Source organism: Tursiops truncatus, chromosome 9 (assembly GCF_011762595.2).
Source record: "Tursiops truncatus isolate mTurTru1 chromosome 9, mTurTru1.mat.Y, whole genome shotgun sequence".
Lineage (NCBI taxonomy): Eukaryota > Metazoa > Chordata > Mammalia > Artiodactyla > Delphinidae > Tursiops > Tursiops truncatus.
This window is the reverse complement of record NC_047042.1, coordinates 92297788-92320846: the sequence shown is the minus strand read 5'-3', so window position 1 is coordinate 92320846 and position 23059 is coordinate 92297788. Positions and strand designations below refer to the sequence as shown.

At 37.4% G+C, this 23059-nt stretch overlaps 1 protein-coding gene across 11 annotated transcripts in view; it reads left to right on the top strand.

Annotated features, from left to right (window-relative positions):
• The first annotated feature begins 103 nt into the window (after window positions 1-103).
• BRAF (B-Raf proto-oncogene, serine/threonine kinase) overlaps window positions 104-23059 on the top strand; it is a 161370-nt gene continuing 138414 nt past the window's right edge. For 5 of the 11 annotated variants that reach the window (XR_012334121.1, XR_012334120.1, XR_012334118.1 and 2 more), the window contains exon 1: window positions 104-410. Coding sequence is in view for 6 of the 11 variants with exons in the window: in XM_073810000.1 (XP_073666101.1) it covers window positions 291-410 (120 nt within the window). In the remaining 5 variants the exon portion in view is untranslated. The remainder of the gene's footprint in view (window positions 411-23059) is intronic. The other 6 variants (XR_004528197.2, XM_019945688.3, XM_019945577.3 and 3 more) reach the window with 2 other exon arrangements.

The following is a 23059-nucleotide window of genomic DNA, read 5'->3' as shown; positions in this document are numbered from 1 at the left end:
TCACGACCGTGACACGCGGGTGACGCCGTTGCCGCGGCGACTTCCAGTCGTCTCCGCCCCCTGCCCCCGCCCCCCGCTTAGCGTCCTTCCCCCAATCCCCTCAGGCTCAGCCGCGCCGGGGGCAGCAGGCCGGTTCCCGAGGTGGCCCAGGCGCCCTCCCGCCGCAGGCGCCGCCCGGGCCGTCCCTCCCCGCCGCCCCCCGCCCTCCGCCTCCGCCTCCCCCCGCCCTCCTCCTCCCTTCCCCCTCCCCGCCCAGCAGCGGTCGCTCGGGCCAGGCTCTCGGTTATAAGATGGCGGCGCTGAGCGGCGGCGGCGGCGCGGAGCAGGGCCAGGCTCTGTTCAACGGGGACATGGAGCCCGAGGCCGGCGCCGCGGCCTCTTCGGCTGCGGACCCGGCCATTCCCGAGGAGGTGAGTGCCGGCGCGCCCTGCACCCCTCCCGTCTCGGGGCTCGGCTGGCTGGTGTTTATTTTGGGGAGAGAGGTGGCGGTGGGGGCTCTGGTGCCCTCAGCCACCTTCCCTTCTGGGCGCTGCGGGCTGGGAGACGGGCATTCCCCTTCTGTGCCTCTCCGTCATGCAGCTCCTCGCTACGTAAACACACACAATGGCCCAGGGGGTTTTCCCTGGCCCGCACTTGGGGCTTGAGGGATTCGGGCAGCGGTGGTGGAGCAGGAGGCTATCAATAGGGGGCGAGACTCAGGGTTGGTCCGAGAAGGTCACGGCTGGCTGAAGGTAGCCAGCCTCGCGTCTGCTGGATGTTTTCTTTATTTTGAGTGGGGGGCGGGGGAGGCTGGCGGCGGCATCTGGGTGGAAGATGTCGGTCAGTAGCCGGGGCCGGGACCCCAGCCCGAGTTAGCGTTGTATGTAATTATTACACGGTCACGGTGATGATGGGGCGATCATTCCCTCTCTACTCTCCCTGACTCTGCCTCTTTTCAGGCCGCTGCCCTCCCTTACACTTCTCTACTTGTTAGGGGAGATTGCTCTTCACCTGTTTTAACCAGCGGATGGTCTTTACTTTTTTAACCCTAAATGCCACTGTTTCCGTTCTTTCTCCCATCCCGGTCTCAGGCCCCCGATTCCTAATGTTTGTCAGTGTTCTGTCGCCGACCGGTAACCCCCATCCCAGTTCCATCTGCCGCCCCGCTCCTTTGCCAGTGGTCGGACCTGCCTGCCTTCTAACCTCAGCTTCTACTTAAGACCATTTTTGCATTTCTCTTATCTTAGTCCTGTTGAGGCCTTCTACTTCATTTCACCGCTCGCTAACGTTGTTATCGTCACAAATCCTTCTGAACGCTTTGGAGCTACTTACTTTCTGAATCGTGAAGCTGTCAAGATCCCGTCAGGTTTCACTTGCACTTCTATTGTGCATCCACACCTCCTTGTTTATTTCTACCCTTTTTTAAAAAAAAAAAATAGGTGTGATTGATTTCTTTCCGTTGTCTTCCTTTTTGTCCCAATATTTTTCTTTTACTTTTTCGTCTTCAGTCCTTGCTTCTCTCAGCCATTATTTAGCCTCTTATCACCTTGTCAAATGACTTTATTTACACTTTGGTTTTTGTTACGTAAAATTTATTACATTTAGTGTTTGGTATTGTATTACATAAAATAATACACTTTATTGTACTTTACAAATAATGAGATAATATATGGTATAATAACTGTGCTTTACAATTATTGATTAGATAATGTGACTTGCTCCGTTGGCTTTGCTCAAAGTTCATTCCTTTCTACTACAGTACTTACATTTTGTTTCCCAATTCTCATAACGTCTCGTTCTTCAGTCAATGCACTTCTCTTTTTCCTGCTTCATCAACTTTACTTTGGAAATTCATTAGATATGGTTGCTCTATTCAGTATCAGTTTGTTCACAATAATATTTGTTTTTCATTCTCTTATACCACTTCCATCTATGCCCAAGATGTGTTCTGTACCATCATTTGATCTCATCTAAATTTCTCATGTATACATACATATATATATCTTTTATGAATATATATATCTTTTATACCACTTTCCGCTTACTTTTCTGTTTGCATTTCTGCTCAGATCAGTTTCCTCTAATATCTGTTCATTTCCCCCAACTTCTTGGATTTTAAGTAGCACTCTTTCCTTCTTCCATTTCCTAGTTTATTCTGTTTTCCTTGTCCCCAGTTGCCATTCATTCTGCCTTGTTTCCTGGCTTTTGGTACTTACTTGCTGAAGCTTCCTCTTGTCTTCCCCACACCTCCACATTCCTTCTTATTTATAAACAGCTTTGTTCCGTTGACATGGAAATTTATTTTTAGGATACATTGTTTTTAATGGATAAATACTAGGGGTCACATCTGCTGTCTATTTTTTCCATGAATCGGATATGCCTTTGTCTTACTCTGCACAGGTGCCGCTAGGCTTGCTTTACTCTGTAGTGCAAGTGTGGTTTTATTGAATTGTATCTAGAAGAATGGGTAAATTAATGGGCATGGGTTATGAAATCGTATTTCTCTGATTATAACATTGTTTTCGTTGAGAACTTTGTTTGAGAGTTATTAGAACAGTTTGTAATGATATAGAGAAGCCTTTTGTTAAGTACAGTGTCCGCTATCTTATTTGAAAGGGCCAGATTATTTGAGCTCTACTCTCTGAAGATTCTGATTCGGTAGGTGAGAGCTAGGGCCATGAATTTCTGTTATTTGGCACACTTCCTGGGCAGTTATGTATCAGTACTTGAGAACCTCTAGGCTAGATGAATTTAAACCTCAAGTTTAAATTGGCAGTAACTGGAAAGCATATTAGTATCTCTTGAAACCATAAGGATACTCAACTAATTTTAATTACTTAGTAGTGTTTCCCACTGCCTCCTCCACCCAGGTTTTAATGGTTAATGATGAATAGTAGTTTTTCCTCCATATTTTCTTACAGGAACTTATAATAAATGTATTTGGGGGGGATAAAGGGTTAAAAATGAATCTCTTTCTAATATAGATATCAGTGTTATGGATGGCAGAATAAAGTACTCCAAGAAATAATTTTTAAGTTTGAAGTTGGTATTTGTTTATCCACTGGAAACTGAAATGTACTGTGGTCTTTTAATTGAACTGTCTTCTATGCACTTAAAGAGATATAATTGTCAAGTGCATGGAAAGAAATGAAAAAAATGTGTCTAAAGAATTACCTTGGGCTTCCCTGGTGGCACAGTGGTTGAGAGCCCGCCTGCCGATGCAGGGGACATGGGTTCGTGCCCCGGTCCGGGAAGATCCCACATGCCGTGGAGCGGCTGGGCCCCTGAGCCATGGCCGCAGAGCCTGCGCGTCCGGAGCCTGTGCTCCGCAACGGGAGAGGCCCCAGCAGTGGGAGGCCCGCGTACCGTTAAAAAAAAAAAAAAAAAAAAAAGAATTACCTTACTTGACAGTAAAATACAGGTTTTAAAAAGTTTCTCAGAGTAAAAGCACATTTATTATTGAAAAATTAGAAAAATGTGAGTACAAAAAGTTTTAGAAACTGTAATCTTGCCACTAAGATAGAATTACTATAAACATTTTAGTGTGTATCCATATACTCTTTTTCATGCTTGTCTAATGTATGTGGTTTTGTAATTTTTTTTTTTTTTTTTTCGGTACGCGGGCCTCTCACTGTTGTGGCCTCTCCCGTTGCAGAGCACGGGCTCCGGATGCGCAGGCTCAGCGGCCATGGCTCACGGGCCCAGCCGCTCCACCGCATGCGGGATCCTCCCGGACCGGGGCACGAACCCGCGTCCCCTGTATTGGCAGGCAGACTCTTAACCACTGTGTCACCAGGGAAGCCCTCTCTTATCATTTAATAAACTCCCTTCTTTAGGCATCTGCTCACCTCTTCCTTTATTTAGAAATTTTTTCTGATATCAGTCACTTATATATGCTGACTATTAAAGGAATTGATTGTCAGTAAACGGATTAAGAAAGGAACGTTGGAACTGAGTACTTGAATCCTTGAATGTAGTAGAACCTGAAAGCAAACTTGATTTAATTGTATTTAGATAATAGGCCAGAAAAATTATATTAAGATAACAGGTTAGAGAAGTCTGATTTATCTTGATTCCCTGTCTCTGGCTTTCCTGTTTAGGAAGCTGATCAGGTCTTAACAACTGGAAACCTATGTTCTGTGAGTGGTAGGGAAGAAAGGGAGGGAGCAGGCTACATTGCTTTGTTAGCATTTTCTATGACTTGATGCTTACCTTGTTAAAGAATGAGACAGCTCTTAAGTGTTCTTCGTGTTTCTCCAACCATAAAGATGTTTTTCTCCTTTAGAAATGCAAAAGTGTGTTTTTTTAATTTGACATCTTGATATTAATTTAGCTGAATACTTAGTGGACATTTTGTGTCATAATCCTCTTTTATGAAATTCAGTATGTTCCTGTGCTTCCTATATTTCTGCCTCAAATTATCTTTGAAATAAGCCTTTATAATCAGTGGCTCTTACTGGACTTTGTCTTCCTCAAAAGTTGAATTGTTTTAAGTCCTTTACTCATTCTCTTTGTCCAGTTGATCTACATTGGTTATTCTGTAAAGTCAGGATCAGCAATAGTTATACAACTTCTGAATTCAAAATAGAAGAGCCTGTTTAGGAGCTTTTCTGTTTCATAAGCAGTGCTTTCATAGTCATAGTGTTGTAGATACTTAATATAAGAACCAAAAATTTAGCTTCATTTCTTCCATTCCTTCCTTTAATATTTGGTGGAGACATTGACATGTTCTGGGAGGTAGTTTTTATTTTTCAGCTTTCTTTTGTCTACCAACCCAATTTACTGTTATGCATAATTAGCAGGGTAGTCAGAAGAAACTCTTTAATACAGCCTCCACCCTAACAGTAAGCAGTTATTTTTTTTTCCCCTCTACCCTCTGAGATTATTTTGGTTTCCATGTTTTCTCTTGGTCTTAAAAAACTGTTATTCTTGTTCCTTCCCATATCAGGACTATGCTTATAGAGGGAAAGTGATGCTCAATAACATTACATTTCTTTCTGCATCCTGGGAATGCCCTTGATGAAGAATATAAAAATTGCTCTGAACTCAATTAACTTTATATCTTCTGGAAGCTCTGTAACATCAAATGAAACATCATTTTCATTCTTGTAATGTAGCTGCAGTTATTGACAGCACTTTGGGAACAAATGTACTGTAGGGCGGTGGTTTTCCAATTACTATAGAGCTCTAGCACCGTTTTTAAAAAACAACATTAGCACTGTAAGAAATACAGATTTTGAGTTGCTCTAATACCTATATACATGAAGCAGTTTTTGTCTGTTTTGTACATTTTTTTAATCCTCATCTGGCACGTACATACTCAGTTAGTGAAAGAGTTAATGTGTACAAAACAGAGAATATAGCCAATATTTTATAGTAACTTTATTTATTTATTTTAATTTTTTTATTTGTGGCTGTGTTGGGTCTTCATTGCTGCACGCGGGGTCTCTCTAGGTGCGGTGAGCGGGGGCTACTCTTCGTTGCAGTGTGCGGGCTTCTCATTGTGGTGGCTTCTCTTGTTGCGGAGCATGGGCTCGAGGCACACGGGTTTCAGTAGTTGTGTCTTGTGGGCTCTGCAGCACAGGCTCAGTAGTTGTGGAGCACGGGCTTAGTTGCTCCGCGGCATGTGGGATCTTCCCGGACCAGGGCTCGAACCCGTGTGCCCTGCATAGGCAGGCGGATTCTTAACCACTGCGCCACCAGGGAAGCCCTATAGTAACTTTAAATGGAGTATAATCTGTAAAATTTTTCCATCACTATGTTGTACACCTGAAACTAATATAATATTGTAAATCAACTATACCTTAGTTAAAAAAATTTTTTTTAAATAGTGAATGAAACCCTATTAGATATGGTGCACTCTGATTTTTCTATACCATTCAGTTCTCTTTTTTTAAAAGCTGCTCATAAAATCAATTTATTAAATTGACAACCACCTAGTTGCAGCACACAGTTGGAAAAACACTGTTTTGAGGCTATCAAGGACTTTCTTCAGATGTTACCTCAAGGCTCTATTTAGTCCCACTACACCTTAACTATTGAAGTTCTTCATTTATCTGCATTACTTGTTGGTTTCCTTGAAAAAAAAAAAAAAAGGCTTAATGGCTGTAAAAATGTTAGAGCTACTGTGTATGGAAGGGAGATCTGTGCTGACATGAATCTTCCTAAGTGTAATAATCTGTGTAGAAAATTTCAACAACTTGTGTTTAAGGCAGTGGTCAGCGGACTTGCGTAAATGGTCAAGTGGTAAATATTTTAGTTATTGTGGGTCTAACTGCTCTGTCTTTGTCACAAGGACTGAACAGACTGAAAAATGGTATTGCAGTGTAAAAGCAGCTAATAGACAATATGTAAATGAATAAGTGTGACTGTGTTCCAATAAAACTTATTTATGGACACTGAAATTTGAATGTGTCATGAAATATTCTTTTTTTTTTTCATTTAAAGATGTAAAAACCATTCTTAGTTTGTGAGCTGTACAAAAAACAGGTGGTGGGCCAGATTTAGTTCATGGGCCAAAGTTTTCAGACTCCTGGTCTAGGGGAGACTAAGTATATCATATTTGAGCTTCTGAAATTAAGGTGTGGGTTAGAGTTCTATAGAAAGTTCATAACTGCTTTTTAAAAATCGGGTTTATTGGGATATAATTTACACATACTATAATGTACCATTTTAAACACACAGTTTGATGAGTTTTGACAAATGTATATACTCATGTAACTACTGCCACAGTCAAGAGATAGAACTTTTGATGGAAAAGTTCCCCAGTTCCTCTTTGCATTCATTTTCCTCCCCACCCCACCTCCAGCCCCTGGCAAACACTGGTCTGATCTCTAGCTTTGCCTTTCCTAGAAAGTCATATACATGAAAACATACAGGATGTGGTCTTATGTATTTGGCTTCTTTCATTTAGTTTGATATTTTTGAGATTCACCCATGTTGTTGCTTGTATCAGTAATTAGTTTGTTTATTGCTTAGTAGTATCGTGTGGATGTAGCATGACTTATTTCTACATTTACCAGTTGATGAGTAGTAGGGTTCTTTCTAGTTTTCAACAGTTATTAAGGTTGCTATAAATGTTTGGGTTCGGGTTTTGTGTAGACACTCATTTTTATTTCTCTTGAGTAAGGACCTAGAGCTTGGACTAATGGGTCGTATGGTAAGTATATATTGATATTTAACTTTATAAGAAAGTGCTAAACTTTTCTAAAGCAATAGAAACCATTTTGCGTTGCCACCCACAATGAATGAGAGTTCCAAACTCTACCCTTGTCATGTCAGTCTTGTTAGTTTTAGCCATTCTAGTATGTATGCAGTATTGTGGTTTTAATTTGTATTTTCCTAATGACTAATGATGTTGGACATCTGTATATATGCTTATTTACTACCCATGTATTTTCTTTGGTGCAGTACCCATTCACATCTTTTTATTCTGTATTTACCTTCTTATTATGGAGTTGTAAGAGTACTATATACATATTCTAGATACAAGTTCTTTGTATCAGATATGTGTTTTGCACATGCCTCCCAGTCTATGGCTTGTCTTTTCATTTTCCTAAGTGTCCTTTAAAGAGTAGAAGTTTTATTTTTGATGAAATCCAATTTATCAATTTTTTCTTTTAGAGTTCATGCTTTTTGTGTCCTACCCAGTATAACTTTGCCTAACTTAAGGTCATAAAATTTTCCCCCATGTTGTCTTCTAGAAGTTTTACAGTTTTAGCTTTTACATTTAGGTCTATCATCCATTTGGAGTTATTTTTTATATGTATTGTGAGGTAAGGGTTAAGGTTTGTTCATTCCTTTTCATATGGATGTCCAGTTTCACCTTTTTTGAAGAGACTAACCTTTTTCTGTTGAATTACCTTGGCACTTTTATTGAAATCAGTTGATTATGTTTGTGAGTTTTATACTGTTTTATTGACATATATGTCTTTGGTACCACAATGTCTTGATTGCTTTACAGTTCAGTCTTTTTTTTTTTTAATATTTATTTATTTGGTTGCGCTGCATCTTAGTTGCGGCTCACTGGCTCCTTAGTTGCGGCATGTGGGGTCCTTAGTGGTGGCATGCGAACTCTTAGTTGCAGCATGCATGTGGGATCTAGTTCCCTGACCAGGGATTGAACCCGGGACCCCTGCATTGGGAGCTCGGAGTCTTATCCCTTGTGCCACCAGGGAAGTCCCTATAGTTCAGTCTTAAAATTAGGTAGATCCAGTTCATAGGATTTTTAGAACTTTAAATTTTGATTTTTAAAATTTTTTGTGCTATTGTCTTTTGAAAGGACAGGGTACATAATTTGCTTCCAGTTCTTAAAGGTGTCTTCTACTCAAAAAAAGCTTAAGACTCACTGTGGTATATAGTTAACACACCCCTATCTTGAATCATTTGGTGGAGAGATTGTGAAAAGTGACAGGTAAAGAAACATATTTCATCCAAAATTAATTTTTTTGTAAGAAATGAAGGCGATATCCTAATAGGTGGCACCAAAAAGTCAATGTCTTTTTTTCCCACCGTATTTCAAAAATGTTAACTGTAATCAAGATACATTTAGGTGAAAGTGAATACGCTAAGATGTTTATTCACCAAAAAAGTCATGGAAAATGTCAATCAGGTGGTGGGGGATACTAGTTTATAATACTAGCTGTGTCATTTTCCATCTTCAGCGTGAGTTTTTCCATTTGAAACCTATGTCATGTTCTGTGATGTTCCAGAATTAGCACCTTTATTCACTTAGAGGCATCATTAAATTGTTGTTACTAAGGGTAAGCATATGATGGTTGTTGGTCATATTTCTGCCTTTTTCATTTGGACCCATAGGACCCTTTACCTTGTTTTAAATTACAATGGTAGTAGCTTTTCACTGCTTAGCCTGGAGGGCTTCCCTACCATATAAAATGATATTTCTAGTTATGATTTTTGCTTAATAATTATGAACATGTTTCCTGATTTTTTTGTTTTTTAAGTTTCATTGTGAAGGAAGGAAGACTTAAGTCTTAAAAATGAGCGTAAGTCTTGAATATCTGACAAGTACAGGGTCATGTGACAATTGGGAAGGTAGACACTGTTCAGGCTTTAGTTCATGTTGTAAGTAGTAGTAGTCTAATTGTATTTGGCTACCTTGCAAATTTGGAAATGGCACTTACAGGGAGAGAGAACCATAACATTTTGGAGACTATTTTCAACTGTTGTTCCAAAATTAGTGTGTTTAAAAAAAAGTATGCATCTCCTTATTGTAAAAGATGCCTTGTGTTTAAATTAAGAAATACTCTACTCTTGTTTTACGTTTTTTCTTTCACTAAATATATAACCTTTAAGTTAATAACACCAGAAAAATTTGACTTTTTATTTCCAGAACAGCTTAAATTAAATAAAATTTTAGGATGCTTTGAATTAGTCACTTCCCTTAAATAGGTATTTTGAAACAGTTTAAAATACTGCTTGGGGTTGTTCCTCCATTGACCTAGGATTTTTAAACTGTATTTGCTACATTACAGAACTTATTTTGCAAAGTAAATTTCTTTTTTTTTTTTTTAATTAATTAGTTTATTTTTGGCAGCACTGGGTCTTGGTTGCTGCGCGCAGGCTTTCTCTAGTTGCAGCGAGCAGGGGCTACACTTCGTTGCGGTGCATGGGCTTCTCATTGAGGTGGCTTCTTCTTTTATTGTGGAGCACGGGCTCTAGGCACGCGGGCTTCAGTAGTTGTGGCTTGCGGGCTCTAGAGCGCAGGCTCCTAGTTGTGGCGCATGGGCTTAGTTGCTCCGCTGAATGTAGCATCTTCCCAGACCAGGGCTCGAACCTGTGTCCTCTGCATTGGCAGGCAGATTCTTAACCACTGCGCCACCAGGGAAGCCTGCAAAGTAAATTTCTGTTTGAGTTTATAGATGTGCTCTATTAAAGAGGATTACTAGGCCCAGCAGTAACATTGTAAATAGTTATTAGAACCCCTGTTTTTTGTTTGTTCATTTTGTTTTGTCACCTTGGATCTAATCCCATTTCGTCTGTTTTAAAGTTTATACTCTCTACTTAGAAATCTGTCTGTAGCATAGAGGGAAAAGCCCACAACAGTTACTAATTTGAGAGTTTTATTTTTAAAGTGTTCTTATTAGCATAATTTCTGGTAATGTTGTATGAAGGTAATTTAATTCCCATTTATTATGTTTAAAAAATCCTACCTTTTCTATGAATCCCAAACAGTTATTGCCTTTGTAACTTTTTTTACTATAAAAAGTTAAAGAACTATTGTGAATTATTCCTAAATAACTCAGAATTCATTTTTTACACATTATATTACTATATTTCCATGGGTATAGTGTCAGAGACCTTCAGATAGGAAAGACATTGTGATTCAGTATAGTCCTTACATTCCTGTTTTACAGCCACTGAAAATGTTTATTGCATCTTAGTTTTTACATGCTTTCTTCTAAGATTTGAAATATTCTACCCATATATTCTTCCTGCACATGTCTTCTCATGTTAATAATAAATTACACAATCTTAAGTCTCATTATACATAAGAATTTAGTTCAGTGTAACTTCTGGTAACTCTATTGCAGATGATTTTCTACTACTGAGTTTGGCACGTAATTTAAGTTTCTACATGAATTTATGAATCAAACTTTTGGTTATTGGTTATCATGGATGGCTATTTGAGAGAAAAGTTTAGTCATAAAGTCATAACTATTCTATGTCATAGCCATTCATATGCTGCTTGCTTTTCACTGGCAACTCTTGATCCTTCTCCTCCTGATGCTACGTTAAGTAAGATAAAGACTAAGAATTTATCACTCTAGTTAAGGTATTGGTGGTATTGATGATTTACACAAGGAGATGCTGAGAGAGATATTCTGATTGAGTGATACTAAGAGAAGAGGAGGGGAAATGAAGATAGTGAAGACTTCTCCTGTAAAGGGAAAAGAGAAATGGGGCCATAGGTAGTGAAGGAGATGGGGTCAAGGAATTTTTTTTTGATGAAAAAAATAAGGGCCTGTATTGTAAGAATGAACCATTAGGGAGTAAAAATGTGATTTCAGGAGAGAGAGAAGAATTGCTGGAGCAATGTCTGAAGAGGCAAAAGAGAGAGGGATTTGGTGTACAAGTGGAAGGGTTGGCTCTCAGTAGGAGCATAGACACTTTACCTTTGATAATAAGTGGTAAGGCAGAATATGTGGAATAGTGATGCTGATAGGTAGATAGATGTAATGCTGCGAATCTGTACATGTTCTCTTCCAGTTGCTTCATTTTTTTTTTCGGTGAAGTAAGACTCAAGGTTATCAGTGAAGAGTAAGTCTTGGGGATATGGTGTTGTAAGGAGGAAGATGAAGGTGTTAAAAGTTGTTAGGGAGCATGTGAGAGTGAATGGACTAGGAACAAATAGTGAAATTGATAGGCAATATTAGGTTATGTTACTTAATATTTTACTTGCTGATGTCCAGACAGCATTGTGGGCCTCCTAACTTGTCCTCAGGTCAAAGTTCATTGTAACTTGCCAAAGCAATTTAATAATTGATAGGAGTCATTCTCATTTTGACTCACAAACATAGAAGCATTGGGAAATAGAACATGAATTATTACTTCTTCATGAAGTATGTGCCATTATCCTGCTATGAATGTAAGCTAAATTTGGAGAGGTCTGGTTGCTAATTTTCTTTTTAAAAATAATTCTTTCTTTCTTGAAATTTTTTTGAATATTTATTGTTTTGTCTATATAAAATAGCATCCCCACCATTGTAGTCTAATTTTTATACTGTATAGTGAAGCAATTGCTATCCTGTTATTTTCTTTTAAAAACTCTCCAAATTTGACCTGTCTTTGCTCATGCTTTTCCTGCTGCCTGAAATATAGATTCCTTCCCCGTACCCATCCCCCAAACCTTTCAGACTTAGTTCACTTATTGTAGGAAGCCTTCCTTAACCTCTTTCCAAGGCCCAGTTAGGTGCTTCTACTTTGTGCTTTTATAGCATCCTGAGGTATACCTATATCATTTTACTTTCATTGTATTATAGGTTTTTTGTTGGTATCTGTCTACTCCCTCTAGACCAGCACTGTTCAGTCAAAATATCTGCCATGATGGAAATGTTCCCTGCTGTCCAGTATGTCCACATGTGGCTATTGTATACTTAAAATGTGTATAGTAGGACTGAGGAACTGGCTTTTAAATTTTATTTGATTTAAATTAATTTAAATTTAGTCACACTTAGCTAGTGGCTACCTTGATCAGTACAGTTCTAGACCTTTTAAAAGTCAAGGCTTACTTATTTACAAAACAGAAGCAGAGTCACAGACATAGAAAACAAACTTATGGTCACCAAAGGGGAAAAGAGAGGGGGAGGGAGGGATAAATTAGGAGTTTGGGATTAACAGATACACACTACTGTATATAAAATAGATAAACAACAAGGACCTACTGTATAGCACAGGGAGCTATATTCAGTATCTTGTAATAACCTATAATGGAAAAGAATCTGGAAAAGAATATATATATATTATGTGTATGTATACACATACACATATAGCTGAATCACTTTGCTGTATACTCGAAACTAATACATTGTAAATCAGCTATACTTCAGTAAAATAGATAAGTAGTCAAGGCTCGTGTGGGTTTCATATTTATTCTCTCATTGCTTCTTACCAACAGTACTTAATCCTACTTAAATGATTGCATTCTTTTTCAGTGCTCTTAGTCCACATAGTTCTCACTCACCTGGAATGTGACAGTTTTCTTCTCTAGACTTTTGTTCTTAACCACAGCTTTCCAGTTTGTTTTCAGAATTATTTTGAAGCCCTAAGTTCTTCAGTCCTGTAAAACTAGGTTGTTTTTGGTTTTGTTTTCCTCTTTAGAAATGAACACCTGGGTGCTGTAAGGTTACCTCAAAGACTTTCTCAGGGGTGGGGAGTGTGGCAAGGAAGAGCTCAGTGAAAGGTTTGGGGGGTTAGGGAGGCAGTTTCTGCTGCAGCCAAAGTAGTTACACTTCGTAAGTTAATGTATTGGAATTGTGCTTAAGATTTCTCTTGGAGGGAAAAGAAGACTTCTAAAAGGTAAGAACACTCTTAACTGAGTGTGCGGGCATGCACGTGGCATTATGTGATTAAGTGTCAGAGTGGGTGATGGAGAACAATAAATGCAGGAGGAGTTCAGACATGGAAGGTTATTATAGGCTAATAAGGTCTTGATGGAAGTTAGTGTTTAACCTAGGCAGGTAGAAGGAAGGAAAACGGATGTAATAGGCCGTGGGAGTAGAATTTGAAAAAAATTAGAGATGGAAATACATAAGGTAGTTTTGTTGAAGGAACAGAACAATCTGAGTATAGTTGGGTGAATTGTATAAAATAAAATTTGGCTAAATTTGATGGCACTGGATTGTGGAAAATAGGGATAGACTGAAAAAAATTTTAACTTTATTTTGTATGCCGTGGGATGAAAGTGGAGATTTAAAATAAAAAATGATAAAAGCAGTGTTTGAGGATGATTGAGTTGGTAAGTGTTTGTAGGGTAGATTCAAGATGGGAAGAGGTCAAACAAAAAATGTTTACAGAAAGACTTGGCAGTCAGATGTTATACTAGGCCGCTGTTGGGGGTTGGGTTCTTTGAAAGCAGATACTGAGACCTTTTTTGCAGTGCAAGATGTTTATTCGGAATCAATACCTGTGAGAGGAAGAGGCACGGTGCAGGATTGAGCAGACAACAAAGTTGTATTGTGACGCAGGCTTCACAAAACCTTTGCCTGTCAGCGTGGAGCTCTGGAGTGAGAGATTGCCTGTCAGTCCCACATTGAGCAGAATGGCTGGGCCTTTATACCTCTCCTTGTTTGGTCACTAGATGTGGGCTGCAGTTGAGGTGGACCTTGAAGGAGGTGACATTTGGAGGCTGTCTGCTGACTGTACTCACAGCTGGGCAGCAATTCCTTCCATGAAGGGAGAGCTTGGTGGTACATCTCTGTGTTTTCTATAGCCAGAGGGTTTGCATGTGGGCAGTTCTTCCCCAGAGGAAAGGTTTTAAATACTTGGAGGTGTTTTGGTTTTTACAAAGATGGGGGAAAAGGGTACTTACTAGCATTTAATGAGCAAGGACCAGGGAAGTCAGCCATCCCACAGTGTTCCAGACAGTCTGCACATTTAAAAATTGTTCAAATAAGCACATGACTTAGAATGAGTTGCTGGACTTTGATGTAGGGAAAAAAGTGATCGTAATGATGTGAGCTTAGAAACTAACTTTGTTTTATGTATGAGGCATTATTATTTTTTTGTTTTTTTGCAGCATTATTTTCATAGAGTACACCAGAAGCTTCAGGAATTCAGTTGTCACGTAAATTGGAGGAATATTAAAGTTTTCAATCAGAACTTTATCAAGAGTTCTTTACCACTTCAGAAAATCACATAATTGATGGCAGTGCCACTCGTACAGTAATTGATGACTCAAACACTCTTTCCCTCAGTCTACAGTTGTAACCACCACAGTCACAGTGATTCTGTGTATAGATGCAAGCACCTGATGCCCTCATTATGTTGTTTATTATAGTAATTGCTTTCACATTTTGAAGTAAATATTATTTATTATAAATTAATTTCTTTCATAGGATTGAAAGTACAATTAGGGAATTATATTGACTTTTAAAGTTGTGTTTATGTACGTTATCACTGAATTTCAAGAAGTATTACAAAATGGTTGTCATAAAAGGGGGAAATTGAATTGTTTTCAGTAATGGTGGATTGGGTTATTTGGACAAACTCTTTTGATGAAAACAACTAAAAATCTTGGAAAAATTATTTTTAAAAATAATGAAGAGCTGAAAAGTTGGTGGAGAGTTCCCAGGCCAAATTATAGAAAAAAAGCAGAAACCCAAAGAAATAAGTAGATGATGAAGTAGCTTTTGCCCTAGGGGCAGTTGCCAGTCTGTTTGAATTTGGGCTTTAGTTTTGGTGGACTTCATGGGGGTGAAGAGGACAGAATTCAAGGCCTACAGTTCATCCAGAATGAGAGTCAAAAAGAGAACAACTCCATTTGAAGATGGTACCCAAGAACTTCATCATTAGGTTAAGGGTGAAAGAGAACTGTCTACCAATTACAATATCTAGGGGATTGTAGGGTTGATTGGAGCAGGGCAAGAAAAAGGAAATTAATTAAACTCTTCAAGTTGTGGCCATAGTTTTAACCCTCACACTGATTGGCAGTTAGATTTGTCCTGCCTGGGTGATCCAGGGACCCTTTTATTATGGTTCCTGTTTCCGACTGGTAGTACTCCCAAGGTCTGGCAAAACGAAAGGCAAATCATCTGTAGAGAAAGTCCCCTTCATTCTGAGGGAATTGCCACCAGTAATTTTTCAGGGACAAAGAACAGTACATTGTCACAACTAACCAAGCATAGTTTAAAAAAAAAAAAAAAAGAAACCAAAATTATATGAAATATGATGTAGAATTCAAGTAATATAGTTAATATTTGTGTAGTTTTAAAATTGAAATATAATTGATATATAATTGTGGTTTTTCTTTATGTGCATATACCTCGAGGTAAGTTTTTTATTTTTTAAATTTTTCATAAATTTATTTATTTATGGCTGCATTGGGTCTTCGTTGCTGTGCACGGGCTTTCTCTAGTTGCGGCGAGTGGGATCTACTCTTCGTTGCGCTGTGTGGGTTTCTCATTGTGTGGCTTCTCTTGTTGCAGAGCACAGGCTCTAGGCGCCTGGGCTTCAGTAGTTGTTGCACGTGGGCTCAGTAGTTGTGGCTCACAGGCTCCAGAGTGGAGGCTCAGTAGTTGTTGCACACGGGCTTAGTTGCTCTGTGGCATGTGGGATCTTCCTGGACCAGGGCTTGAACCCATGTCGCCTGCATTGGCAGGCAGATTCTTAACCACTGCGCCACCAGGGAAGTCCCTCGAGGTAATTTTTTTAAAAAGAAAAATATAGTAACATGCATGGAAATAGCACTGTGAATAAGAACTAGAGAGCATAAATGGATCCACAAAATTCTCAGATATCGCAAATTTCGGAGTTAAAACAGTTGCTTTTTGTTATGTTTAAAGAATTAAAGACATATTTGAAGACAAGCAGGGAATGAGAGATAAAAACCAAATAGAAATTTCAGAAATGAAACTATGCCAAATATACCTAAGGGGAAAATTTAACAAATTATGCCTAGCTGAAGAAAGAATTAGTTACCTGGAAGGTAAGGCAGAAGAAACTTTCCAGAATGCGCCACTGAGAGTCAAAGATATGGAAAATATTGGAGATGTTGAGTGGCGTGCAAGACAGAGTGAGATCTAACATAATTAAATCAGAGCTCCAGAAAGTGAAGAAAGAGATTGATACCGAGGTAATATTTGTAAAGGTATTTCTGGCTGAAAAATTTCTAGTTTTGATGAGAAACCAGTTGATAGATTTAAGAAGCTCAGTGAATTTCTAACAATATAAATAAAAAGCAGTCTGCACTCAGACAGATCACATAGTGAAACGGCATAAACCCAAATACAAAGAGAAAAACCTTAGAAGCAGCCAGAGGAAGAATTTCTTTCAAAGGAGCAACCGTGGACTGACAGCTGACTTCTCAACAGAAAATCATATATATTCTCAAAATAACTGCCAGTTTATACTTATAAATTCTATACTTAAAAAAAAATACCCCTCAGGGATGGGGGCAAAATAAACATCTAGTTGAACAAAATCCATCAGCCCTTTGTAAAGAAAATTGAAGGCAATTTAGTTTTCTACTTCAGGCAGAAGGATTCCAAATAAAGGTTGAGGTATAAGACGGAATGAAGAGTAAAGAGAGTGACAAATATGTGGATGAATTGAATTAAACATTGTATAAAATATTAGTAAGGCCTTAATTAAAATATATGACAAATGAAGGCTGTGTTCTGAGATCTTCTGTTTTCTGGGAGAAAGACAGTGTATTAATTGACTTGACTGATAATTGCATGTGTTAATTTCTAGGCTAAATATAAGTCTAAAACCTAGACTTATAACTTCTAGGAGAGGAGAAACATGGAATAAAAAAAAATTTATCCCAAAGAATGCAAGAAAGGTAACAAAGAGCACGTAGGACAAATAGCACAAAGTAAGATGGGTAGATTTAAATCTGAACATAGCACCAGTTACATTAAGTACTAAATGAATTAAATGCTTCACTTAAAAGCCGAAGATTGTTAGACCAAATTAAAAAAAGAATTAGTTATGTGGGGTTTATCTGGGACCTAAGTAAAAGTTGTAGTAAGATCATGCATATTTTAACAAAGTGACTATGGTATGGTTATATTAATATCAGGCAAAGTAGACATTATGGCAGAAGGCATTATTGGCAATCAGGAGAGTCCCATCAAAATGTAAAGTGAGCGATTCACTAGGAAGATTTAATAATCTTAATCATATAGGATAGCCTGAAATATAGCTTCAGAATACATATAGCAAAAATTAACAAAACTACAAGAAGTAGACAGATTTATAGTCTTAATGGGATGTTTTTAAACATTTCTCTCATTACTTGATACAAGAAGCAGGCAGGTTAGGTAGGATTTAAAATATTTGAACAACGCAATGAACAAACTTAACCCAGCTGATGTATAGAACCTATTGCACCCAGTGGTAGAAGACTACACATCATTTTCAGGCACATATGGATATTTGGGGGGAAAACTGTATACTAGGTCTAAAACAAGTTTCAACAAATTTCAAAAGATTGAAATAAAAAGAGCATCTTTTCTTTCCATAATGCATTTTTATTAAAAATTGTCAGTAGGGTAATTTTAAAAGCGTCATGTGTTTATAAATTGTGTAACTACTTTGAATTAATCCATGCATCAAGGAAGAAATCACAATGGAAATTAGAAAGTACCTTGAACTGGATGAATACAAAATTTTGATGGCAAGTTGTGGAATTTGATCAATCTCAGATCATTAAAAACGGGATAATCAGACGTTATGTCCCTCACATGTAAAGGATCTTGACAAAAAAAAAAGTAGGAAATACCCAGCACCAAGCTATGAAAGATTCTTGATTGGAAAAAAAAAGATTGAATCTCATCAAATCTTTAAATCAAACCTCTGGATCTTACTGGCTTATGGGAAATACAGGAACAAGGTAAGTGATCCATGAGAAAGCAATCAACCAAATCCAGAAAGTGGGACTTTCTACAGTATACATGATGTTTTTTCCTAACAAATCAATGTCGTAGTAAAGGAAAGAAGGACAGGGAAAAGGAAAAGGAAAGGATAGATAGGTGTACTATTAGAATAAAAGTTTTGATAAATATAACAGTCACTCCCCCCAATGGAAACAAAATTAAAAAGTTATAGAATGCAGCTAAATAATGCATGGAGAGAAATTCAGAGTCTTAAATGTGTACAACTACGAAATAAGAAATCTCATTAATTGTCAACTTCAATATCCATTTATCACAGGAATTTAATTTTGACAAACGCCTGGAAAATAAAGGAGGAAACCAATAATGCAGAGGAGAATCATACAATAGAGAACGTTATCAAAGCCAGAATTGATTCTTTAAAAAGAGGAATGGATAAATCTCGAATGAATAGTGATCAAGAAAAAAAGTCATAGAATAACCAAGAGCAAGGAGCAAAAAAGAAGGGGGCTCGGGGGGAACATCATTACATACTCTAAAGACATTTTAAAAGGTCATAAGACAGAATTATGAATGGCTTTAAGCCAACTAATTAGAAAACTTAACAGAAATGGACAAATTCTTAGAAAAATAACACCAAAGCTGACTCTTAGAATATTCAGAAAACTTGAAAGTAGTATCACAGCTTAAAACCAGTAGTCAAGGGAGTCCAGTGGTTGGGACTTCGTCTTCCAGTGCAGGGGGTGCAGGTTCAGTCCGTGGTCAGGGAGCTAAGATCCCATATGCCTCGCGGCCAAAAAACCAAAAAACATAAAACAGAAGCAATATTGTAACAAATTCAGTAAAGACTTTAAAAATGGTTCACATCAAAAAAAAAAAAAAAAATCTTGAAAAAAAACCAGTAGTCAAAGCTTTCCCCCAAAGAAAACTAGTATTTCTACCTTCATTCAAGGAAGAAAATTTCTGTCTTGCATATGTTCTTCCAGAGACCAGCGAGAGACAAAATGTTCTCAACTTCTTCAAAGTTAGCACAACTTTGATTCCAAAGCAAGACAAGAAGAAATGATAAAAGAAAATTACCAGGTTACTTCCATTCATGAACACAGATGTAAAATTTCTAAACAGGATATTAGGATATCTGTCTATCTAAATAAAACAAGAGTGCATTTTGACCAAGTTGGATTTATCCTAGGAATGTAAGATTTAATACCAGAAAAATAAATTTATGTTTGTGTTGCCATCTTAACAGGTTAGAAGAGAAGAAACATATGATCTGCTGAATAGTTGCAAACAGTGCTTGATAAAATTGAGCATTCATTAATCATAAAACCTGAGACAAATCTAATGTGATAAAGGGTATCTACTTTAAAAAAATCAAGTTTCATAATTAATGTTGAAATATTGAAAGCTTTCCCTCTGAGATTGGGAGAGAGACAAGATTGTCCATTATAACTACTTCTAGTCAAAGTTATACTAAAAGTCGTGACCGTCACTAAAACAAGAAAAAGAAATTTTAAAAACCTGAGAATTGGAAAGGAAGAAATAAAACTATCACTATTCACAGACTTAACATGAGTGTGTATTTAGAAAATCTAAAAATATCTACAAATTGTTAAAAACAATAAGAGTTTAACAAGATTGCTGATTAGGAAAATAGAATAGAAAATATGTACTCAGAGATAAGTCTAAAAAACAGTCTAAGACTTATAGGAGCCTTGTTGAAATAAATTATTAGAAGACCTACTGTTTGGAGCAAAATACCATGTATTTACATGGGTTGATCGACCTGATATTGCATAGATATGATTCTCCCCAAATGGATTTATATATTTAATACAGTTCCAATCAAAACAGTAGGGTTTTTGTTTGTTTTGGTGGAACTTAAAAAACTGGTTCTAAAATTATATGGAAAATCCAAAAAGGGCCAAAGTACCCAAAACACTCTCAAAGAAGGCAATATGGGAGGACTAACTTTTCCAGTTTTTGAGACATTACAAAGTGTAGTAATTAAGACATTGTCATCAGTAGTCTAGTGATAGATGGAGGACCAGTGGAACAAAACAGAATAAAACCTATACTTATAGGTTACTTGATATATGACAGATAGATGTTGGAAATTAGAAAAGAATGCCCTTTTCAATAAATGGTGCTGGAAAAATAAATTTGGATTTTTACCTCACAGTATTCACAAATTCTGGGTAGATTAAATGCGTGGATGTGAAATGCAAAAATATAAAGATTTTAGAAGATAATATGAGAACATGTTTTTATTTGGAGAGCTTTTAGAGCTTTTTTTTTAAATTTGGGAGCTAAAGTTACATTTTTCATTAAATTTAAGATGTAATTGATTCTTAGATTCACCATTACTTTTGCATTTCTGAAATAAAATATTGCTAGTTAACCATGATATGCTATTGATTGTAAAATGCATCCCAATTTTCACTTTTTCAAAATGCTTTAACATCTTACAAATGATGAAGTACAGTGCATTTCCTGAACTCCCTCTCATCAAATGTGGATGCAGTTTAGGTTCTTTCAGTTAGATGAATTCCCACAATTTGGAAGCCAGATTGGACAGGGAAGCTTTCTTTTTGCTGCTGTTCTGGCTGGTTAGCAGAGTTGTGAAATCTGAGTAAATAGAAGCAGTTGAGGTGTCTGGACTGAGCATTCCTGTGTTTACAAGCTTCATGGATATGTAGAAGCAGTAGTAGCAAACAGTTTTTGGACCTTTGACTTGCAGTGTATCCTTTAACTCCTTAGTTCAGTGGCTGCTCCTTATTCCCAGTCCTTCCATATGTTGAATGATAGGCATCTTAGTCCTTGTATTTAATGCTTTACTAGTTGCAATATCTAAGTGAAATGTATTTTTTTCTTTTCTGCATTGGGTCCTGATTAATGAATTTTTATTGGCTCAAGGAATGATTTAATGTTTTAAAAATTCGTGTTAGCATATACATAACATAGTATTTGTCATTTTAACCACTCATAAGTATATAATTCAGTGGCATTCAAAATACTGTATCACCATCATCATTATCTATACCCCCAATTTTTCATCATCCCCAACAAAAACTACCCATTAAAAAATAATTCCTTCATTCTCCCTTTCCCAACCCCTGGTAACCTCCATTCTACTTTATGTCTTTATGGATTTGCCTATTCTAGGTACCTCATATAAGTGAAATCGTACATTATTTGTCATTCTGTGCCTGTCTTATTTCACTAAGCTTAATGTTTTCAAGTTCCATTCTTGTGGTGACATATATCAAAAAAACCGCCAAACTTTTCCCACCAGCATTCCATTTACATTCTCACCAACAACGAGAATTCCAATTTCTCCACATCCTGTAAGCATTGGTGGTTCAGTGGTAGAATTCTTGCCTGCCAATTTTTCCACATCCTTACCAACGTTTGCTATTTTTCTTTTTTTTAATCGCAGCGTGTGGGATCTTAGTTCCCTGACTAGGGATCAAACCCATGCCCCCTGCAGTGGAAGTGCGGATTCTTAACCACTGTATCCAAACGATTATTTACTTTTAGAATTAGATGATAATGCATCTAAGGACTAAGCATATTATTGTGCCCAGCACATAGAAGGTACTCAATAAATAGTAGTTCTTTTCCTTATGACAGTTTATACTTTACATTAATTGGTTATATTTATTCATTCTTTTGTTTAAAGTTTTAAAATACTGAGTTCCCTTGTGATGGTTGCTAGGTGCTGTGATATAGAAATGAATGATAGTCCCTGTCCTTTAGAGGCTTCTAGTCTAGTGGTAGAAGCAGACAAATAAATCAAGAATTAATGACAGTATACTATGTTTAAAGTGTGCCCCAGGTGCAGAGGAATCACAGAAGAGGAGCATATAACCCAAAATAGTTGCGGGGGATAGAGGACAGAAAGATTTTCTAGAAAAGGAGATACTTAAACTGAATTCTAAATATGTAAGATGTGTAAGACCTTTATAAAGACAAGTAATTAAACTTTATTTAGAGACATAAAGGAAGACCTAAATAAATGGAGTTACATACCCTATGCTGAGGATGGATTGGAAGGCTGAATGGTAAAACTGTCAGTTTTTCTCAGATTGATCAGTAACTTTATTGAAATCCACACCTCTGTAGGTTTTTCTGTGGAACTTGACAACTTGATTAACAGTTTCTATTGAAGTAAAAAGAGGCAAGAATTGCCATGATATCCTTAAAGAACAGTAAGATGAGACAACTTCTTTAATCCGTTTTTTCAGCCAACAAATTTGAATGCTTGTTATATGTGAGGCACTGCTGGGACCTGGTTATTACCTTGGTGAATATGACATGTGGCTCCCACCAAAGGTCACATTCAAATTTACTTCTAGAGATATCTGAGGGTTTTAACAGACCACTTCCTAAAATATCAGATGAGTGCCAGGACTACCAACAAACTTATCACTCTAATTTTAGTATCTGCTTTTTATATTTAAAAATTTTCCTCGTTGTATATGTTGTTTGTTTATATTTCCTTTTATTAATTTCTTTTAATGGTAGGAAGCCTAGAAATAGACAGGTTTTTCTTTAAATAGATCTTTAAGAATGTCAGTTGGATTACAGTTTTGTTAGAAAGGCAGAAGAGGATGGGGATCTGTTGCTGAGTGATGTCCAGAGCAGTTACCTGACCTTGGGGAGCAAGGGAGTGACTTTGAGGGTTCCACAGGCATGGGTTTTGAGGCCTAGCCAGCGGGTGTCTTAGGGGCCTATAAGAAGAAAAGGGAAGATGAATAACAAAATGACAGGTGATACTATATAAGTAGAGGTTGCTAATGAATTTTATATGCTTTTATGGGAGTAGGTGGGTGGATGCATGCTTAATGGCAAATTAGTTGCTTATTGTATTAAATAAATAAAGCTGTACCCCCACCTCTTAATATGCATAAAAATTAATTACTAGTGGATTGAAGGTTAAATACAAAAAGACACTCAGAAAGCTTTTTAAAAGAGGGGGCATACTTTTATGAGCTCAAGGC